The sequence below is a fragment of the Phacochoerus africanus genome, chromosome 1 (assembly GCF_016906955.1).
Source record: "Phacochoerus africanus isolate WHEZ1 chromosome 1, ROS_Pafr_v1, whole genome shotgun sequence".
Taxonomy (NCBI): Eukaryota; Metazoa; Chordata; class Mammalia; order Artiodactyla; family Suidae; genus Phacochoerus; species Phacochoerus africanus.
Genome location: NC_062544.1, coordinates 149,742,955 through 149,766,512, shown reverse-complemented (window position 1 = coordinate 149,766,512; position 23,558 = coordinate 149,742,955). Strand labels below are relative to the sequence as shown.

General features: G+C 45.1%; 1 protein-coding gene across 1 annotated transcript; it reads right to left on the bottom strand.

Moving 5' to 3' along the window:
* Positions 1-1,503: 1,503 nt before the first annotated feature.
* Positions 1,504-22,936, bottom strand: MRPS25 (mitochondrial ribosomal protein S25). Its single transcript, XM_047781683.1, has 4 exons — positions 22,670-22,936; positions 18,045-18,151; positions 2,183-2,270; positions 1,504-1,876 (listed from the first exon to the last, which is right to left on the bottom strand). The coding sequence occupies exons 1-4, from the start codon at positions 22,801-22,803 to the stop codon at positions 1,684-1,686; spliced, it is 522 nt and encodes a 173-aa protein (XP_047637639.1). The 5' UTR covers positions 22,804-22,936; the 3' UTR covers positions 1,504-1,683.
* Positions 22,937-23,558: the final 622 nt, after the last annotated feature.

Genomic DNA, 23,558 nt, shown 5'->3' with positions numbered 1-23,558 from the left:
CCTCATAGCATTCTTCTCTAATTTCTTCCCATTTCTATAAACTGTTTTTTGTTTTTGTCTTTTTAGGGCCACACCCCAGGCACATGGAAGTTCCCAGGTGAGGGGTCAAATCAGAGCTGTAGCCACCGGCCTACCACAGCAACACAGGATCCGAGCCGCGTCTGTGAGCTACATACACCACAGCTTATGACAATGCAGGATCCTTAACCCACTGAGGCCAGGGACTGAACCCGCAATCCTCATGGATGCTAGTCAGGTTCATTAACCACTGAGCCACAACGAGAACTCATTTCTATAAACTTTAAACCCATCTTTTTATAACTATTCAAGCAGAAAATAGATGACAAAGGTTTCAAGAGATAATCCCCCTAGTAGTGTTTTTCTTCATGCATGTTATCTGCTGCCTGTGAACTAGTCCAAGCACCATTCCATCAGGCACTGGACATTTATTCTCTAAAGGAGTCAAAAGCTCATTTGGCTCAAGGCAGTTCTCCTCGTTAGTGACACTAGAGGGCAGGACAGAACTATTTCTGTCTCACTAGCTGTGGAGACAGACCAAAAGGGACCCTCTGAAAACCCTGTCAACCACCTGAAGGCCATGGCTACCACTGCCAGGAGGGGGGACCAAAGTGTTGAAATCCAATTAAATGGACCCAGTAAAGCTGTGGTCACTCAGGACACGTTCCCAGTACATGTGAGACCCACGTGCCCACCTCCTTCCCAACCCACACATTTAAATCATCACCCTAAACACAAGCCTGGAACAAAATCCCAGGGAACCACAACAGGGGCATCAAATGTAAAAGGAGCCAAGTTTCTCCCACTTTAACAGGAATATCTAAAACACCCCAGTCTCACATTTCCTGTGGCTAAAACCTGGTGGGGCAGGCCCTACCCTATCTCATAGCAAGCTTTCGGCCTTGGCCAGGGATCCAGTCTGCAAACCTGCTCTTCTGAGCCCCACCATCCGGCTACAGCCTCATCTGCCTATCCATGGCACAGTGCTCCAGCTGGTCCTCTTGACCAAATAAACCTATTCTTACGGTGACCCTAGAGGGCTCTGCCGTCTCCTGAGAACTGAAACTGACACAACTAAACTAATAGCAGCATGAGTGACACCTCACACCCTCTCCCAAACCTCAGTGAGGACTGCAGGAGCCAGAGGACGAAGGAAAGCTGCCTCAACACCAGCCCTCAGGAGGCCAATCTGTGCCTCCAAAGGGGCACCCCTGCACGACCATGCCCAGAGGGTCAACTGACTTCAGTTTAAAAAGCAGTCCCTGCGCAAAGGCTTGCCCTCGGATTTCCAGAGGGTGCGTCCCCACCACCAGCCAGAGCCTGTGCAGCAGCTCTCAGGTCTCCAGAGCGGGATCTGGAAGAAGAGTTGAAGCCAGAGACCAGAAAAGGCAGAGGAAGGATGTCAAGAGGCTGTGGCCTTGCACCTTCCCGCCCCAAAGCACTGTCCCCACGCAGGCCTATTAGGGTGGATTCACATCACATTGCTGAGCAATCCTAAAGCATTTTATTGCTCTGAGGGCGCAGGGAAGATCACTGAGCAGCCTGGCTGCAGCCCGACTCCTCCCCTCCCCCCACGTGGTTTTTACACAGGTGTGTAAAGGGGACCTTTGGATCGCAAAAGTTTTCAGAGTCTCTGGGGACAGAACCAGGAGCCTTCCTGGCACCTCAGTCCTGGGCAGTGGCTTTCAAGGCGGCTTTGTACTTCCCTGTCATCTCCTTGGGCAGTGGCACCAGGCCTGGGCAGGGCACCTGCCCCTCCACCTCACACATGCACTCCCGCAGGCAGTACTTTCGGGGACCAAAGTGGGCCGGGTGAGAAAGCTGTTTTTTCTCCTGCTCCTCTTTCTCGAGGGTTTCCCTGCAAAGGGCACAGACAACAAGGCGTGGGCAACACAAGTCCCCACTCCCCAGCAGGGAGCCCTCCTCCCTGGCCAGCACCCCCTGTCCCTCACAGCCACAAGCGCAAGCATTTTGGCCTCCCCTGGACCCAGGAGGAAAGGACCATCGTTGTCTTCACTTCCCAGCGGATGGAGCAGCAGCCCAGAGGCTCAGGGCCTCAGCTGGGTGAGCGGCTGGGTGTGCTTTCCCCTCCCGATGCACTGGTTCCTCCCTCCAAATCTCTGGGCTGATGTCAGCACCCTTCCGGGTCACCCCAACAACTCACTCATTCTTCCCCAAAATTTTTCTGATGTGCTCTACGATCTCCTTATTGCTCTTGCTCTCCATGTCCACGAGGACCTGCTCCCCAGAATCTGGAAACAGGAGGCAAAGGGGGGAAGAAGTTGAGGTCAGCAGGGTGCTCTTTGGCCTCAAACAATGGGGCTTTGGGATGTGCTTTTAGTAGAGAAACATTTTAACAGTAAAATAAGCAATTACATAACCCATAATGCTGCCCTGACTCTTCCCATATTTCTTTAGACACGAGCACACATGAGCTTGAGGTTTGTACAAGAGCATACTTTTTAAATTTTTTTTGCTTTTTAGGGCTGCAGGTACAGCATATAGAAGTTTCCAGGCTAGGGCTCAAATCAGAGCTACAACTGTCAGCCTACACAACAGCTCACGGCAATGCCAGATCCTTAACCCACTGAGCAAAAACCAGGGATTGAACCTGCATCCTCATGGACACCAGTCAGGTTCATTACCGCTGAGCCACAATGAGAACTCGCAAGAGCATCCTATTTTAATGGAAAGCAACTCCTGCTCATAAATGGAAAGAATTAATATCGCTAAGATGGCAATCCTCCCCAATTAGTGTACATATTCAGTCAGTCCCCATTAAAATCCCAGCAGGTGTTCCTGTAGAAACTGACAAATTGAGCCTAAAATTCATGCAAAGGACCCAAAATAGTCAAAACAACTTTGACAAACATGCACTTTCCAATTTTAACGTTACTACAGGCTACATAATCAAGTCAGTGTAGTATGAGAAGAACCGACCATAGAAATGGAAGCTAAGTCCATAAATAAACTCTTATTAAATTTACAGGTGAATTCCTGTTATGGTTCAGTGGGTTAAGAACCTGACAGTGTCTGTGAGGATGAGGGTTCAATCCCGTCCTCACTCGGTGGGTTAAAGATCTGGTGTTGCTATGGCTGTGGTATAGGCCCACAGCTGCAGCTCCAAATCCGACCCCCTAGACTAGGAACTCCCATTTGCCACAGGTACATCAATAAAAAAGAAAAAAAAAAAAAGTATGGGCAACTGATTTTCAGCAAAGATGGCAAGACAACTCAATGAAGAAGACAAGCATGTATCTTGATAAGCAATTTATATCCTGACTACATAAAGAACTCTCAGAGTTCAATTTAAAAAAGACAAATAGGAGTCCCCATTGTGGCTCAAGGATCTGGCGTTGCCACAAGCTGTGGTGTAGGTCACAGATGTGGCTTGGATCTGCGTGGGTGGCGTAGGCCTGCAGCTGTAGCTGATTCGACCCCAGGCTAAGAATGTCCATATGCTGTGGGTGTGGCCCCCCCCCAAAAAAAGACAAACAATCCAAAGGAAAAAGTGAGTAAAGTATCTGAATAAATGTTTAATAGTTAATAATAAGCACATAAAAAGATAACTCAATATCATTAGTTATTAGGAAAATGCAAAATAAAACAAGATATTTGGGTGGCTAAAATGTTTTTTTTAAACAGAATACCAAGTGCTGGTGAGGATGCAGAATAACTGGAACATTCCTAAATTACTGGTAAAAATGCAAAATATTACAGCCCTATGTTAGCCGATGAATTAAGACACAAAAAAAAGAAGTTAAAGATTAGAAAGGAAGAAATAGCACTGACTTGAAAGGGATCAGGATGGCTAAGGAGTAAGAAATGGTGCTCACCTTCCCCCACAAACACATTAAAAAAAAAATCCATTTACATATAGAACAATTCACACAGAACATTTACTGAATGCTGGCAGAGCACTTTAACCTTCAAAAAGGGCAAGAAACCCTCAACATAACTGGGTAGAACACAAGGAAGAAAAAAAAGAAAAAAGGGCTATCAGGATGGGACCGGCACTCCTGACAGGGAGATGAGAAAGAGGAGGGGAATTCACACCCTGGGAAGCCACCTAACTGATGGGGAGATGAGCTGAGGCAGAGAGACCACAAAGCCTCGGAAAGAAAAGCACAGCAGCCAGACTGAGGAGGGCAAAGCACAGGGAGAGAACCACACAGACCATCAGTACCAGAGCCCATGGACAGCACAGCCAGACACGGGCAGGGGCTGGGCACTGAGACTCAGGCTCTGGAGGTCAGTTCCAGGGAAAGGACTAGGGCTGGCTGTGCAGAGAAAGCATGAGGGGCTAGGGAGCAGTTCCCACGGGCTGGAGGAGTAGTGGAACAGCCACAGCAATATCTTTCTCTGCACAGGCATGGGCTCTCAGTTGGTAGGGCACCTCTTGTGCAGGCCACTGGCAGGGGCAAACCACCACAGCCATCTCAGACTCCAGAGGTAGGCGTGGCCTGCCACCACAAGGGGTCTGTGAACAGGCACCACCTGCAGCCCCAGATCAATGCAGGGGACGCCACAGAGGAGGGCACCACAACTGAGCGCCACCCATTGTTGCTCTCACTCCTCTGGGAATGCATGTCCTGCTGTCGCCACTGCCAAAAGCTCTGGGTACCATCTCCACCTGCCTGAGGGTCACTGCAACCAGCAGCAACCTGCACCACCTCCCCACAGGTCCTCGCTAATGGCAAGGGCCCAGCACCAGGCACTGCCCATTGCCTCCATCTCTCTAGCAGCACAGAGAAGCCACACACCAGCACAACCCCTATAAGGGGACAGCAGCCTGCACACACAGAGGAAAGAGACAGCACGCATCCAAACCAAAAGCAGCCCTCATGCCAAATTAAGAAAAGTAAGCCCTCACAAACAACCTAAGGGTGCTCTTGCATATAAACAGCCCTCCAGGTCTATGGTAATTGTTTTCCCTAAACTCAGAGAACAAGAAAAATAGAAGCAAAATGAAGAAGTTCAGGAACTATTCCCAGTTAAAAGAAGAGAATTCCCCTGAAGGAGCAAACAATGAAACAGACTCCTGCAGTCTAATAGAGTTCAAAAAGGAGACAGTGAAAATTCTGAAGAAATTAAGAGTGTTCATAAAGTAATATGAACAGTAATGCAGATTACTTTAGAAAGGAACTAGAAAATATAAGGAGAAGCCAAGAAAAATCATAAAATTAGTTTGCAGAGATGCAAGCTGAATTAAAGGCAATGAAGAGCAGAATGAATAATGCAGAGGAAGGGATAAGTGACATGGAAGACTGAATAATGGAAATCACTCAATCAGAAGAGCAGACAGAAAACCAAATAAAAAAACATGAAAGCAGGAGTTCCCACAGCAGAAACAAATATGACTGGTATCCATGAGGATGGGGGTTTGATCCCTGGCCTCATTCAGTAGGTTGGGGATCCAACATTGCGCTGACCTGTGGTGTAGGTTGCAGACATGGCGTGAATCCTGCATTGCTGTGGCTGTAGCTCTGATTCGACCCTTAGCCTGGGAACTTTCTATATGCTGCCAGTATGGCCTTATAAAGAACCGCCCTCCCCCCCCCCCAAAAAAGCATGAAAGCAATATAAGAGATGTATGGGATAATATAAAGTGGGACAATCTACACGTAATTGGGGCTCCAGAAGGAGAAGAAAAAGGGGATTGAAAATATATTTGAGAAAATTATGGCTGAAAACTTTTCCAATTCTAAAGGAAAAAGATATCAAGAAAGATACAGAGAGCACAAAGGGCCCTAAACAAGTTGAACCCAAACAGACCCACACCAAGACATATAATAAAAATGGCAAAAGTTAAAGATACGGAGAGGATTATAAAGGCTACAAGAGAAAAAGTTAATAAAGGGAACCCCATAAGGCCATCAGCTAATTTCTCTACAGAAACACTTCAAGGCCAGAATAGAGTGGCAAGATACATTCAAAGTTCTAAAAGGGAAAAATTTGCAGCCTAGAATACTCTACCCAGCAAGAATATCATTTAAAATAGAAGGAGACATAAATAATTTCTGCAAAAAACAAAAACTAAAAAGAATACAGCAATACCAAACCTGCTCTAGGATTTCCTTCATGGCTCAGTGGGTAATGAACCTGACTAGTATCCATGAGGACGTGGGTTCAATTCCTGGCCTCCCTCAGTGGGTCAGGGATCTGACGCAGCCATGAGCTATAGCATAGGTCAGAGACTTGGCTCGGATCCAACACTGCGTGGCTGTGGTGTAGGCCAGCAGCTATAGCTCCAATTTGACCCCTAGCACGGGAACTTCCATGTGCAAGGGTGCGGCCTTAAAAAGCAAAAACAAAACAAAACAAACTTCTAAACCTGTTCTAAAATAAATACTGAAAGGTCTCCTCTAAATAGGAAAGGAGTAAGAAGATATAGGATGGAGAAAATCACAATTGGAAAGTAATCACTTAAATAAGCCAGTATACAGATCTAAAAGAAAAAAACTATTTGTAAAAGTGACGATAAACACAAGTAACAGCAAAAAGATAAATATGAAGATGTAAAAAAAAAAAGACATCAAAATCATAAAACATGGGGAAGGAAGTAAGAAAAATCTAGACTTTTTTTTAGAATGTGTTTGAGCCTATATAATTATCAGGCTAAGGCAAGCAGACAGGGGAAGAGGTTTACATACTTGAGAAACAGGACAACCACAAATCAAAACCAAACAATACATTCACAAGAACTAAAAAGAGAAGGAGTTCCTATTGTGGCTCAGTGGGCAACAGATCTGACTATTATCGATGAGGATGTGGGTTCAATTCCAGGCCTTACTCAGGGGGTTAAGGATCCAGCATTGCCCTTAGCTGGGGTGTAGGTCGCAGACACGGCTCAGACCTGGCATTGCTGTGGCATGGGCTGGCAGCTGCAGCACCTATTGAACCCCTAGTCTGGGAACTTCCATATGCCATGGGTGTGACCCTAAAAAAGACAAAAAATAAATTTAAAAAAATAAATAAAAAGAAGAGGATACACGCATAAAATAAAAGGAAATCATCCAACCAAAAAAAGAAATGAGAAACTCAACCGGAAAACAGTTTAAAATGGTAACAGATACATACTCATCAATAATTACCTTAAATGTCAATGGACTGAATGCCTTAATCAAAGAAAAAGAGTGGCAGATTAAAAAAAAACAAAAACCTACAATACGGTGCCTATAAGAGACTCACCTTAGGGCAAAGGACACATATAAATTGAAAGTGAGGGGATGGAAAAAGATATTTCATGCAAATGGAAAAGGCAGGAAAGCGAGAGCTGCAATACTCATATCAGACAAAATGGACTTTAAAACAAAGGCCACTGGAGTTCTTGTTGTGGCTCAGTGTTTAATTAATCCAACTAAGAACGATGAGGTTGAAGGTTTGATCCCTGGGCTTGCTCAGTGGGTTGGGGATCCAGCGTTGCCGTGATGCGGGCTCGGATCCTGCACTGCTGTGTCTGTGGCTATGGCTGGCAGCTACAACTCCAATTAGACTCCTAGCCTGGGAACCTCCATATGCCATGGGTGCGGCCCTGGAAAAGACAAAAAAAACCCAAAAAACAAAGGCCATAAAGAAAGACAAAGAGGAGTTCCCATCGTGGCTCAGTGGAAGCAAATCTGACTAGTAACCCTGAGGATGCAAGTTCGAACCCTGGCCTCACTCAGAGGGTTAAGGATCTGGCATTGCCATGAGCTGTGATGTAGGTCATAGACTCAGCTTGGATCTGGCTGTGACATAGGCCAACAGTTACAGCTCCAGTTCGACCCCTAGCCTGGGAACCTCCATATGCTGCAGGCATGGCCCTAAAAAGACAAAAAAGAAAAAAGAAAAAAATGAATGAAAAATGAAAGGCAAAGAAGGACACTATTTAATGATAAAAGGATCCATTCAAGAAGAGGATATTACACTCATCAATACATATGCCCCTTGGAGTTCCCAATGTGGCTTAGTGGAAACAAATCTGACTGCTATCTATGAGGATGCAGGTTCCACCCCTGGCCTCTCTCAGTGGGTTAAGGATCTGGTGCTGCCGTGAGTTATGGCATAGGCCGGCAGCTGTAGCTCCAATTCAACCCCTAGCCTGGGAATCTCCATATGCCATGGGTGAGACCCACAAAACACACACACACACACACACACACAGACACACGACACGCATATATGCCCCTAATACAGGAGTACCCAAATACATACAACAAATACTAACAGAAAAAAGGTGAAATAGATGGGAATACAATAATAGTAGATTTTAACACCTGACTCATATCGATGCATAGATCCTCTAGATAGAAAATCAGTAAGGCAACAGAGATCCTAAATGACACAATAGAACAGTTAGACTTAATTGATATTTTTAGGACATTTCATCCAAAAAGCCCAGAATATACATTTTTTTTCAAGTGTATATAGAACATTTTCAAGGACTAACCATATTCTGGGGCACAAAACTAACCTCAACAAATTTAAGAATACAGAAATTATTTCAAGCATCTTCTCTGACCACAATGGCATAAAACTAGAAATCAACCATAGGAAAAGAGGTTAAAAAAAAAAAAAAAACCTGACTGTATGGAGACTAAACAACACGCTACTAAAAAACCAATGGGGTAGCAGGAAAATCAAAAAGGAAATTAAAAATACCTCCAGACAAATGATAATGAAAACACAACCATTCAAAATCTATGTGATGCTGCAAAAGCAGTTCTTAGAGGGAAGTTCATAGTGATACAGGCATTCCTCAAAAAAGAAAAACTTCAAATCATCAATTTAACCTACCACCTAAAAGAATTACAAAAAGAACAAACCAAACCTAAAGTCAGCAGAAGGAAGGAAATCATTAAGCTAAGAGAGGAAATCAATAAAAAGAGATTCAAAAAACAATAGAAAAATAAATAAAACCAAGGGCTAGTTCCTTGAAAGGGTAAACAAAATTGACAAACCTCTGGCCAGACCCACCAAGAAAGAACCCAAATAAATAAAATAAGAATGAAAAAGGAGAAATCTCAACAGATAATGTGGAAATACATACACAAAAAAAATCCAGAAAAGAATACCATGACCAATTATATGCTAACAAATTTGACAACCTAGAAGAAATGGACCTTTCTAGAGACTTACAGCCTGCCAAAATTGAATCAAGAAGAAATTGATCATCTGAACAGTCCCTTAAGTAGAAATGAAACTGAGTATGTAATAAAAATACTCATACAGGAGTTCCCATCTTGGCTGAGTGGTTAACGAATCCAACTAGGAACCATGAGGTTGCAGGTTCAATCCCTGGCCTTGCTCAGTGGGTTAAAGATCCGGCGTTGCTGTGAGCTGTGGTGTAGATCGCAGACACAGCTCAGATCCCGAGTTGCTGTGGCTCTGGTGTAGGCCGGCAGCTACAGCTCCGATTCGACCCCTAGTCTGGGAATCTCCATGTGCCTCATGTGCAGCCCTAGAAAAAGACAAAAAGAAAAAAAAAAAAAAGCACTCACACAAACACAAGTCCAGGACCAGATGGCTTCACAGGCAAATTCTACCTAACACACAAAGAACTTATACCCATTCTTCTTAAACTTTTCCAAAAGACTGAAGAAAGAGTACTCCCAAAGATATTCTAGGAAGCCACCATCACCTGAATACCAAAAACAGACAAAGATACTACCAAAAAAGAAAATCATAGGTCAATACCTTTGATAAGTATAGACGCAAAAATTCTTAATGAAATTTTAGCCAACCAAATCCAACATATAAAGGGAACATACAGCACGACCAAGTGGGATTCATCCTGAGTTCACAAGGATAGTTCAACATATGTAAATCAATCAATGTTATACACCACATTGACAAAAGAAAAGTCAAAAACCACATGATCATCTCGATAGATGCAGAAAAAGAATTTGCCAAAACCCAGCATCCATTCATGCTAAAAACACTTACCAAAGTGGGAATAGTGGGAGCATAACCTTAACATAATAAAAGCCATTTATGACAAACCCACACTGAATAGAAAACTCAACAGAGAGAAGGTGAAAGCATGCCCACTACAATCTGGAACAAGACAAAGATGTCCACTCTCACCGCTTTATTCAACATAGTATTGCCAGTCCTAGCCATAGCAATCAGACAAAAAAAAGAAATAAAAGGTACCCAAAGTGGAAGATAAGGAGTTCAGCGGAAACAAATCTGACCAGCATCCATGAGGTTGTGAGTTTGATCCCTGGCCTCACTCAGTGAGTTAAGGATCCGGCATTGCTGTGGGGTAGGTCACAGATGAGGCTCAGATTCTGTATCCCTATGGCTGTGGTGTAGGCCAGCAGCTGTAGCTCTGATTTGACCCCTAGCTTAGGAACCTCCATTTGCTGCAAGTGCAGCCCTGAAAAGCAAAAAAAAAAAAAAGGGGGGGGGGGAAGAGGTGAAATTGTCACTCTATGCAGATATGATATTATATATAGAAAACCCTCAAGATTCCACACAAAAACTACTCTGAACTGATCAACGAATTCAGCAAAGAAACAAGATTAACATTCAGAAATTATTTGCATTTCAGTATGAAATATTAGAAAAGAAATATAAAAATACAAAGTATTTAAAAATACCTTTTAAAATAGCACTTAGAAAAAATCAAATACCTGGGAATAAACCTGACCAAGGAGGTGAAACTTATATGCTGAGAACTATAAAACATTAATCAAAGAAATTAAAGATGATTCAAAGAAATGGAAAGATAGCCCATGCTCCTGGATTGGAAGAATTAATGTCATTAAAATGGCCATACCAGGAGTTTCCATCATGGCGCAGTGGTTAACGAATCTGACTAGGAACCATGAGGTTGCAGGTTTGATCCCTGGCCTTGCTCAGTGGGTTAAGGATCGGGCGTTGCCCGTGAGCTGTGGTGTAGGTCACAGACATGGCTCGGATCCTGCGTTGCTATGGCTCTGACGTAGGCCAGTGGCTGCAGCTCCGATTAGACCCCTGGGAATCTCCATGTGCCGCAGGAGCGGCCCTAGAAAAGGCAAAAAAAAAAGACCCCCCCCCCCAAAAAAAGCCATACCACCCAAAGCAATGTACAGATTTAACGCAATCCCTATCAAATTACCCATGACATTTTTCACACAACTAGAATAAACAATCCAAAAATTTATATAGAACCATTAAAGACCCAGAACTGCCAGAGCAATCTTGAAGGGAAAAAAAAAAGCAGGAGGCATTACTCTCCCAGACTTCAGACAATACTACAAAGCTAGTCATCAAGACAGTGTGGTATTGGTACAAAAAAAGACAAACAGATCAATGGAACAGAATAGAGAACCCAGAAATAAATCCAGACACCTATGATCAATGAATCTTTGACAAAAGAGGCAAGAATATAAAATGGTGAAAAGACAGTCTCTTCGATAAGCAGTACTTTAGGGAAAACTGGACAGCTGCAGGTAAATCAAAGAAACTGGAACACACCCTCACACCATACACAAAAATAAACTCAGAATGGCCTAAAGACTTAAACATAAGACAAGACACCATCAAACTCCTTGAAGAGAACACAGGCAAAGCATTCCCTGACATCAGCCATACGAATGTTTCCTTAAGTTAATCTCCCAAGGCAATAGATATAAAAACAAAAATAAACCAATGGGACCTAATCAAACTTACAAGCTTTTGTACAGCAAAGAAAACCATAGGGGGGGGAAAAAAAAAAAAGAACCTACAGAATGGAAGAAAATAGTTTCAAATGTTCAATGCAGCACAATTCACAACAGCCAAGATATAGAAACAACCTAAATGTCCACCAACAGATAAATGGATACAGAAGGTGTGGTACATATACACAATGGAATATTACTCAGCCATAAAAAAGAATGAAATAATGCCATTTGCAGCACCATGGATGGAATGATTCTCATAATAAGTGAAGTAAGTCAGAAAGAAAGACAAATACCGTATCATATCACCTATATGTGAAAACTAAAATATGGCAAAAATGAACCTATTTATAGAATAGAAACAAACTCATGGACATAGAGAACAGACTTGTGGTTGCCATGGGGGAGTGGGAGGGAATGGGATGGACCAGAAGTTTGTGGTTAATCAATGTAAACTATTGCATTTGGAGTGGATAAGCAATGAGATTCTGTGTACAGCACAGGGAACTATATCCAATCACTTGTGATGGAACATGATGGAAAGTATTATGAGAAAAAAAAATGTATATATGTATAACTGGGTCACTTTGCTTAACAGCAGAAATTGACAGAACACTAAATCAACTATAATAAAAAACTTTTTTTTTTTTTGTCTTTTTGCTGCTTCTTTCGGCCGCTCCTGCGGCACATGGAGGTTCCCAGGCTAGGCGTCGAATCAGAGCTGTAGCCACTGGCCTACTACGCCAGAGCCACAGCAACTCGGGATCCGAGCCACGTCTGCAACCTACACCACAGCTCACAGCAACGCCGGATCATTAACCCACTGAGAAAGGCCAGGGACCGAACCCGCAATCTCATGGTTCCTAGTCGGATTCGTTAACCACTGCGCCACGACGGGAACCCCTAAAAAACATTTTTAAAGAAACAACACTGACTTTATTTATTTACAGGTGGAATGACTGTGTATGCAGAAAATCCTAAGGAATTTAGAAAATACAAACTACCAAAATAAGTAAAATTAGCATGGTTGCAACATAAAGGCCCATATATAAAACCAGCTGTTTTTCTACGAAGTTGTCTGGTGCTAACAAAGAACTGAAAATGAAACTTTTTTTAAAAATACCATTTACAATAGTCACAAAACATACTCAATAATTTTAAAATGTCCATTATCTTCAGTGATCTATAATATAATTCCCATCAAAATCCCAGCAAGCTTTTTCCCTAGAAACTGGCAAATTGATTTTAAAGTTTATATGGAAATGCAAAGAACTTACAAGGGCCAAATTCATTTTGAGGAAAAAAAAAAAAAGAGTTCCAGTTGTGGCTCAGTGGGTTAAGGACCCAATATTATCTCTGTGAGGTTGCATGTTAGATCCCTGGTCTCAGTCAGTGGGTTAAGTGTCTGGCTTTGACGAAGATGCGAAGTAGGTCACAAGGAGGACCTGGATCTGATCTATGGCCTGGGAACTCCATATGCTTTGGGGTGGCCAAAAAAGGGGAAAAAAGGACACAAATAACAAATGTTGGGAAGTTCCCTTCATGGCTCAGCAGTTAACAAACCCAACTAGGATCCATGAGGATACGGGTTCTGTCCCTGGCCTTGCTCGGTGAGCTAAGGTTCCAGCATTGCAGTGAGCTGTGGTGTAGGTTGCAGACCACACACACACAAATACTTCAACTAAAAATTAAAAACTAGAGTTCAGAAATATATGGTCAGGTGATTTTTTGTTGTTGCTGTTGTAAAATACATATAACATAAAATTCACTATTTTAACGGTCTTAAAGTATACAATTTATCGGTTTTTAGTACATTCACAATGTTGTGCAACCATGACCGCTATCTAGGTTCCAGCACCTTCTCGTGACCCCCAAAAGAAACCCTGTACCTATCCAGCAGTCACTTCCCATTAGACACACCACTCCAGTCCCAGCCCAACAATCACCTTCTGTCCCTATGGCATTGTCCATTCTGGACACCTCACACAAATGGAATCACACACTGTGTGGCCTTGTGCATCTGCCTTCTTTCAGTTGGCATGTTTTCAAGGTTCATCCTTGTTGTAGCACCTGTTAGTACTTACTTAATTTTTGTGGCTAAGTAATATTCCACTGAATGATTACATGGATTTTCTTTACCCACTCGTGGTTATGACTTGCGACAAAGATGCCAAGGAAATAAGGGAAAGGACTGTCTTTCAACAAATGGTGCTAGAACAACTGAATATCCCAAATCTAAATAACCAAACACGAACCTCAATCTCTAGCTCAATGTGTAGCTCTAAAACACAATTAACCAAATCATAGACCCACATGTAAAACCTAGGATGACAAAAGTTATAAAGGAAACATAGGAGAAAATCTTTGTGACTTTGGGGCAGATAGGTTTCTTGGACAGGACACAAAAAGTACTAAACATAAAAGAAAACGACTGATAAGTTGGAGCTTATCACATTTAAAACTCCAGGGAGTTCCCTGATGGCTCAGCAAGTCTGAAGTCTGGCCCAGGAACTTCTACATGCTTCAGGTATAGCCCAAAAAAAAAAGAGCCAATGAAAAGCCAGCCACAGCAGAGAAAATACACATAATACATGTATCCAACAAAATAACTGAATCTAGAATATATAAACAACTCAACAAGAAAAGAGTCCTCATCTCTTTTTCATGTGCAAAAGATCCACATAGATTCTTTACAAAAGAAATGCATGAATAGCCAGCAAGCAAATGAAAAAAACAGGGGGAGTTCCCGTTGTGGCTCAGTGGTTAGCAAATCCAACTAGGAACCATGAGGTTATGGGTTCGATCCCTGGCCTCCCTCAGTGGGATAAGGATCCGGCTTGCTGTGAGCTGTGGGGTAGGTTGCAGATGTGGCTCCGATTCTGTGTTGCTGTGGCTGTGGTATAGGCTGGCAGCTGTAGCTCCAATTCGACCCCTAGCCTGGGAACCTCCATATGCCTCGGGTGTGGCCCTAGGAAAGACAAAAAAAAAAAAAAAAGAAACAGGGAAATGCAAATTTAAACATCAACGAGATCTACACCCACTGGAAAGGCTAATACTGAAAAGACTTTATGTGGTGAGAAGAACAGCCCTCAAAGAAGCCCCCTTTAGTCCCCTAGAATATGACACCTGATGTGGCCGAGGGAATCTGGAATTGGAGAGGTTTTCCTGGATAAGCTGGTGGCCCCATTAATCACATGGTCCTTAAAGTCGGAGAACCTCCTGGGCTGTGGTCAGAGGATGTGTGGCTGTGGAAGAAGGCCAGACAGGAACATGGCTGGGCTTCTTGGAGGGAGGGACCGCAAGCCAAAGGATGCTGAAGAGGTGTGGTAATGGGTTCACCTCCTAGAGCCTTCCTTCTAGGGAGAAAGGCTCTGCTAAGACCATGATTTTACACTGTGCTAGATTTTTAACCTACAAAACTGTGAGATGGGAAATTTGGGGAGTTCCCTTGTGATGCAGCAGGTTAAGGACGTGGCATTGTCACTGCTGTGGCTCTGGTTACACCTGTGGCTTGATTTCCGTCCCTGGCCCAGGAACTTCCACATGCTGTGGGCATGGCCAAAACAAAAAATCCAAAGCAAGGGGGAAAACAGCAACAACAACAAGAGATATTTGGGTTGTTTCAAGACACCAAGTTCATGGCAACTGCTGTGGCAGCCACCGGAAGTGAAGGCAAGTGACAGGACCCGTTCAGGTGAGGCTGTGGGCAGCGGGACTGCACCCTGCTGACTGGACAGGATGATGATCACCGCAAAGCCTACTCAGTGCTTTTTTAAGAACATCCGTGCCTATCCTGCGACCCAGCCAGCACACCAAGCCCTGTGCCCAGGAGAACCGGGCACCCACCTCCACAGAGACGGGCCCCTTCCCAAAGGACCCTCAGCTGCCAGGAGGCAGTGGCCTGAACCTCCCTCCAAGCAAGGCCCTCCTTGGAGCCCCCAGGATCCACTCCGCTCTCCCTGCATTTCGTCCAGGACCTGCACTTCACCCAAGGATCGGCCAGGACTTCCCTTCACCACCACCTGCCAGAGACGTCAGAGCTGCCGTGCCACCTGGAGGCCTGCCCTGCGCACCTCCCGTCAATCTCACACCTCCAGCTCTGTCTTGGCCTCCAACAAAACCCCTAATGTTCATCAAGGATGAGCAGATGGATAACTTGTGGTATATTCTGATAATGGAGTACAACTCAGCAATAACAATAAACTGCTAAGGAGTTCCCTTCATCGGCTCAGTAGTTAAAGAACCCGACTGGGATCCATGAGGATTCGGGTTCAATCCCCGGCCTTACTCAGTGGGTTCAGGATCCGGCGTTGCTGTGAGCTGTGGTGTAGGTCACAGGCACAGCTCGGATTCTGTGTTGCTGTGGCTGTGGTGTAAACCAGCAGGTGCAGCTCCGATTCGACCCCTAACCTGGGAACCTCCATATGCTGCTGGTACTGCCCTAAAAAATAAACTGTTGATACACATACTGTGGTGAATCTCAAAAACACCAGTGAAAATATAGAAGAACACATATTGTGAGATTCTACTTATAGTATGGTCTGAAACAAATAAAACAAAATCAATCTATGGTAAATGAACCGCTAACAGTGGGTGCCTCTGGTGGGCAAGGGATTAAGTGGAAAGCAGTGATGGGGACTTTATAGAGAGAAATTTTGTTGTTGTCCTCACTGGAAAATAGTGACAGGCACCTAACAACTGTCAGAACCCATTGCTCCATGCACAAGAGACCCGCTCATTTTATTGTGAGTAAATCACACCTCAATAAAGTGCGTTTTTAAAAACACCAACTCAGGAGTTGCCTGGTGGTGCAGGGGACTGAGGATTCAGCGTTGTCACTGCTACAGGCTCACGCCACTGCTGTGACATAAGTTCACTCCCTGGCTCAGGAACTTCAATATGCTGCAGGCACAACCCGAACCCATCCCTACCCCCACAAAAATCCACTAACACAAAATACAGGAGTTTCCGTTGTGGCGAAGCAGAAACAAATCCGATTAGGAACCATGAGGTTGCGGGTTCCATCCCTGGCCTCACTCAGTGGGTTAAGGATCCGGCATTGTCGTGAGCTGTGGTGCAGGTTGCAGACACAGGTCAGATCTGCCGTGGCTGTGGCTGTCCCATAGGCTGGCAGCAACAGCTCCAATTAGACCTCTAGCCTGGGAACCTCCATATGCCGCAGATGCGGCCCTGAAAAGGCAAAAAAAAAAGACAAATCGACAACAAAAAACCCAAAATACAATCACAAAGTTGTCAAACCATCACCATTCCCCTCACCTCCACCTTGCTCCCTTTCTCTTTTTCCCACAGCACTCATCTTCTAACAAAACATGTTACTGAGTCTTATTCTTTCTGTCACCAGCAGGAACATCGACTCTACAAAGCGAGAGACATTTGTCAGTACAGGTCCCTGATATCCCCAGCACATAGGGCAGCACCTGGGTCCTTATAGGCACTTGGTATGTATTTACTGAATGAATGGAAGAATATCCTGTTTCCACTTCAGTCGATTCTCACAACCGTGTAAGGGAGATGTTTTGCCTTCCCCTGAGAAATAGGGAAGTGGGTTACTCGCTCAGGATCAGAATGACTGAGTAGAGAGTTGGGCCAGAACATAAGGTCTTCTGACCTCTGGGCCCCAAGCCCAGCTTAACTGAATAAGCCTTTGCCTTAGTGACTCGTGGCAACAGGACAGCAGCATGAAAGTGTGCCCAGTCCAGAAGACACATGCAAACACAGGTGCCCTGGGAGACAGGGGAGGCCCATCAAAGGTTGTAGGGAAGGCTTCCTGGGGGAAATGGTGCTCAGACTGAGTCTCAAGGGACTATTATTATTTTTCTTTTTAGGGCTACACCCTAGGCATATGGAAGTTGCCAGGCCAGGGGCTGAATCAGAGCTACAGCTGCTAGCCTACACCACAGCCACAGCAACACAGGATCCAAGCTGTGTCTGCGACCTACACCACAGTTTATGGCAACACCAGATCCTTAAACCACTGAGCAAGGTCAGGGATCAAACCTGTATCCTCAGAGATACTAGTCCAGTTTGTTACCACTGAGCCACAATGGGATTATCAAAGGATTATTTTGATAATTATCAAATTATCAAAGGATTATTTTTTCTTAATTAAGCAAAGAAAAGTAGAAAGGAGATTTCTGACAGAGGGAGCAGTGTGAGCGAAGGCACGAAAGCAGTGTGGCCAGGGAATCTGGAGCAACCCGGGCAAAGGATATGAGGCATGCAGGAGATGAGCCCAAGGTGTAGGGGAGACACCAGATCTCAGCAGCCACTGTGTGCTGGGTCCAGAAGCCAAGGGGAGGGGAGAAGTGCATTACAAGCGCCCACCTCAGGCCACGCCAATGCCGGGCCACAGCACAGGGCCCAGGTTCCGCTCACCTAAGTAGAACCTCAGGAAGGGCGATGGCGTCATGTTCTTAAACATCGTGATCTGCACCCAGGGGTTCTTGTACTGGATCTGAGGTATGTTGAAAAATACGAATTTCCTGCAAAATGGATGAAATTAAACCTGAGTTTTTAACCTAAAACTGTATGCACCAGTGTATTTTTCAATTTTTCTTTTTCTGCTTTTTAGGGCCAAACCCTTGGAATATATAAGTTCCCAGGCTAGGGGTTGAATCAGAGCCGCAGCTGCCTGCCTAGGCCACAGCCACAGCAACATAGGGTCCTTAACCCACTGATGGAAGCCAGGGATTGAACTCGAATCCTCATGGATACTAGCGGGGGCTTGTTACCACTAAGCCACAACAAGAACTTCCTGGTGTGGTTTTTGTTTGTTTGTTTGTTTTTGTCTTTTTAGGGCCACACCAGCAGCTTATGGAGGTTCCCAGGCTAGGGGTCTAATCGGAGCTGTAGCTGCTGACCTATACCACAGCCACAGCAACGAAGGATCTAAGCGGCGTCTGCAAGCTACACCACAGCTCACAGCAAGGCCAGATCCTTAACAACTGGGTGAGGCCAGGGATCGAACCCACGTCCTCATGGATTCTAGTCGGGTTTGTTAACCACTGAGCCACGATGGAAACTCCAATTGTGTATTTTTCAAAAGAGAAAAGTCCAGAACTTTCATCAGATTCTCAGAGGACCCTCCTCCTCAAAAGGCAGAGCTGGGAAAAGCAGGTCTCAGGGATCTACTCATGTGTTCTCTGAACATGAGTTTTGGGACTCCTGGTTCATCAGTGGAGGGAAAAGAAATCTACCTCACACTGCACACTAACCTAAAACTCACCAAAGCAGAAGTGTAAATATCAACATGAAACTGTGAAACATTCTTGTCCTCAATCTTGACTGGTGTGATGGTTACAGTGTACTCATATGAGAAGCTAATCTACAAGTATTCATTTTACATAAATTATATCACAAGTTAAAAAAAATGAAACCATGAAAAAACACATGGAATATTTTTACAATCCAGGAATGGAGAAACTTCTAAACTCAAAAGGTTTAAAATAGAGATAAATTTGACATTAAAACCTTTGCATGGCAAATTTTACCAAAACAAAAATCAGCATTTGCCAAACCAGAAGACAGATGTTTGCAAAACACCAAACAAAAGGTTAATTCCCGTGATGAAGAGTTTGGCACATCATTAACAAAATTTACTATTCGACACCAGAGGCAAAGGCCACAGACAGGCAGAAGCCCATAAGACCTATCATAGGAAGACTCCGCTGTCTCTTTCCAACAAAATCATAAATTTAAATGATCCTGGAGTTCCCTTGTAGTGCACCATGTTAAGGACCCAGTGTTGTCACTACAGCAGCTTAAGTCACTGCTGTGACACAGGTTCAATGCCTTGCCTTGGAACTTTGGCAGGCTGTGGGCATGGCCAAAAAAAAATCCTTTTTCTCCCCCTAGATTGCTGAGGAAACATTTCCTTAAGTGTACTACTAATTGGTATAACCTCCCTGGAGGTTAGTTTGGAACTGGCACAGATATTGACTCAATATTGCCTCTGCCTTTAGGTATTGTCACACCTGAATGCAAAGTGTGTGATGTTTACTGCAACATTATTTGTTACAGCAAAGTAACAGAAACAACTTAAATGCCTGACTGATTATATCAACTGCGACACAACTCTACACCTAGATCCCTCTCCACCTGCTCTCCATCCTGAGTGGCTAACCAATATGGGCTGGGAAATGGGCCTTCTTGCCCTCTGGTTTTGTGTTGGGTTCTGCCCACAGAGTGCTGGCAAAAGTATGGGGAGAGGAGGAGGAGAAACATGGTATTCACCTCCCTGGCTGGAACCCAGTCCCAGCCCCACAGGCGCTGAACAGGCAGCCCTCCTCATCTCCAGATGCCAACAACTACTCTTCCCCCTCACTTCTTGCTTGGCTTTACCACTTCCCAGCTGTATAACCCAGGGCAAGTTACTGCTCTGTGCTTCAGTGTTAATGCCAAGAGGATGGCAACGTAGGACAACCAGACCTGACAGGAGCCTATAGTCTATTCTCAAGAAATTAACAGAATCAACAGAAAGTCTGATTGAGTGACCATCTGCTTGGGAAGACATCCCTAACTGGTGCAGAAGCAATGACAATTAATGGCCCCAGGAAAAACAACAATCTTTGCAAAAATGGAAAATAATCACAGTACTCTGTTTGGCTCAAATGTGTATAGGTTTACAAAGTTATAAAAATTTAAACGATGAATACTGTTTTATCCAGAAGTCTTAAATGACTATATTTGGAGGACGGAGGAGTAGTATGCATGTGTTGGAGCGGGGAATGGCAATGCTGGTGGGAGAATTAAGTCTTGTTTTCCAGTGACCAGTCAATAGACAAAGCCTAAAGCTAAGAAAGTAAGACGGGACTCTTTATGGTATTTAACTATACATAAGTAAAATTCTACTCAAATGGTTCGAGTTGAAAGTTGTTGCCTCTGGGTTGGGAATGGACGCAGGGTACTACCCTAGGAGACCATCACAGCACACAGGACTGGACTTTGCTGGGCTCAGGACTCCTGTACTCAATTCCCAACACACAGCAGAGGATCCCAACGCCGCATACAAATACATTGGGCCACATCCGTGTAGGCGCATCTCACACCTGGAACTATGAAGACAAACATTCAACAGGGCTTTTAAATGGTTCTTGCTGAAGTATTGGAAGGAAAGTTAGTAACCAAAGGTTAATTTCTAGTCAAGCACATGCTGTTATGTGCCAGACACCTTGCTGGGCGCCTTTTATTAGAATCCTCACAACAATCCTGGGAGGTGGGGTTTTACAGTAAGAAAACAGGTCAGAAAAGTTAAGTAAACTGCCCTAGGTCACACAGCCAGTAAGCCAAAGAATCAGGGTTGTGAGCCTTAGGCCTTCACTGCACCGTTCCTCCACCATCCATCCAATTCATCTGGGCTCTGAGGTTCAGCCAAGACACAGAACTCAGTAAATGCCAGCAACTGTTACTTCCATTACATCTTAAAGGCAAGAACACCTGGCAAAGCTGAGTAGGAACTTCCGTTCTTAGACAATAAGGCAGCTCCCCACACATCCAGCAGACACCCTAAGGTTGGCTAGCCTGGGGCATTTTGCCACTGGCACTTGCAATGGAGGAACAGCTGAAGTGCCGAGGCACATCAACAAGCAAAGGTCTGTGGGGCTGGAAAGAGCAAGTCAAAGCAGGCTCAAGCCCCCAAGTGCACCAACGGGAGAGACAAGCTCTTTAGCACCAGAAACAGCAAAACACAGAACAGCTGTTTGGCTCCTATTCACCTGAGAGTATAAAAATACTTGAGGTGTGAGGTATGTTTTGATTATTTAAAAACCAGAGATTTACATAAAAATAAGAATTTCTGGCTCCTTGATAAGTGAGAAATTCCCCATGGAGCCTACAGAGCTAAGATGTAGCCGAGCATGATCCCAAGGCTGGGCACTAAGTTTTCAGTTTACTTTGGGCCCATACAAGACTGTCTCCCTCCTTTATAGGAGCTGCTTGGCCTCTGCCCTGTGACTTCTCATGTGGAAGGATGGATGGATGCAAAGTGGGTTGTGAAGGAGTATCTGTGTGCCCACTCAGCCCTAAGACTACTAAGTCTTCTAGAAAGCCCTCATCCCATCTGACCCCATGCTAGCAGGTCCAAGTTCTTGGGTTCACCTGTGGAAAGCAAATGGCTAGGATAGCTTCTGGCTTTTCTGAAGAGCCCTGCACTGAAGGCCCCTCCACAGAAAGTTGCTCTCCTGTCTCATTTTGATCCATCCCACACACCCAACCCCAAAGTTTCTGAAAGGCAGGACTTGGATTCCCAGCACAAAGCACGGGGCCTACAATCAACAGGCACTCAGGAAATTTATACCTAATACCTGAAAAGCCCAAGGCACTCTGTTGCCTCAAAGTTCAATGCAAAACTTTCACTGCAAGCTTCCATTCTATGAGTCCCTACTCCGTAGCCTGAAAAACATTAAAAAGCTGGGGGCTGGAAGGGCGGAGCTAGGAAAGGTGTGCCGTAATTGTAAGGGTGATTAGTCAAGAACGAAGCACTTTCAGAGCTACTACCCACGAGCCAGCTGTAGTGCCCTGGACAACCAAGCGACCTAACCTCCGTGCTTCCCCTCTCTAGGGTGGGGTTTCTGTAAACATCGAAGGAGCTGACGCAGGAGAAGCACGCAGAAACGTGCTGCCAGCAACTGTTACCTTTCACTGCACCCCCTCGTCGGCCCTGGGACGGAAGTGTCATCCTCCGTGGGACACTGAGGCGACTCAACTCGCCCAAAACCAGCAAGCGCAAGACCGAAGGATGCCGGCCACTCCCGCGCTGGGCTCCAACCCAACCGCAGCCGGCCTGTGCTCCGCTCGGCGCTGGGCACCTGGGGGCGCTGAGAGGACTCTGGCCTCCCAGAGCAGCCGGGAGCCGCGGTTCTCTCCCGGTTGTGGAACTCGGGGTCGTTGCCCGTCTGTGAAATGGGGCAACAGCACCAGCCCCAGGATTCTGCAGGCGCCAGCACAGCGCCAGCCGTCCACGCGGCTAGGACCCCGTGGCGGCCCCGATGGCTCGGACTGACCTGGCGCCCTCGCCCAGCTCCCCGTGCGTGTTGTAGTTCACCGTCATGACCTTCACCGAGTCCTTGAATACCACGTCCCCCTGGCCAAGATACTGCAGGGTACGGCGGATGGGGAAGCGGCCCTTCATGGGCATGGCGGCGGCGGAGGAGTCGGACCGCCGGCCGTGACCAGCAAAGACCGGAGACACTGGCGCAGAAGACGACACCCAGGCTGCCTCGCCACTCCTTATCCGCGCTTTTCCACTTCCCGCGCAGACTCACGGGAGCGTTCTCCCGGCGGGCGGTGCGCGCCGCGGAGCAGCCTGGGACTTGTAGTCGCGGCTGGCGGAGCTTGCCTTAGGCCGGGGCGGCTGGAGCCAACCTGTTCTCTTAAAGAGTAGAATACCCTCTCTTGGAACGGTTAGGTTTTCACGCTCTGTGAATCGATCTCTTTTCCCTTCGCCAAGAGGACTTTGCCGTTTTATACGGCCTCAAGCTCAACCATTCAAACAAGCTTGCGAGTTGAGTTGTTACTAAGTGGGCTATTAACTGTCTGTTCAACCTCAAATATCAGTTTTTTTCTTTCAATTTGTCCAGTTTTCAAGTGCAGTTAGAACTGCACAATTTCTGACATTGATTTTTTATTTTATTTATTTATTTATTTATTTTATTTTCCCACTGTACAGCAAGGGGGTCAGGTTATCCTTACATGTATACATTACAATTACATTTTTTCCCCCATCCTTTGTTCTGTTACAACATGAGTATCTAGACAAAGTTCTCAATGCTATTCAGCAGGATCTCCTTGTATATCTATTCTAAGTTGTGTCAACATTGATTTTTTTAAAAGAGACTTGCAAAAGAAAAGAAAACAAAAAAAAAGGAAATTTTGGGATCTTTCCCTTCCCAG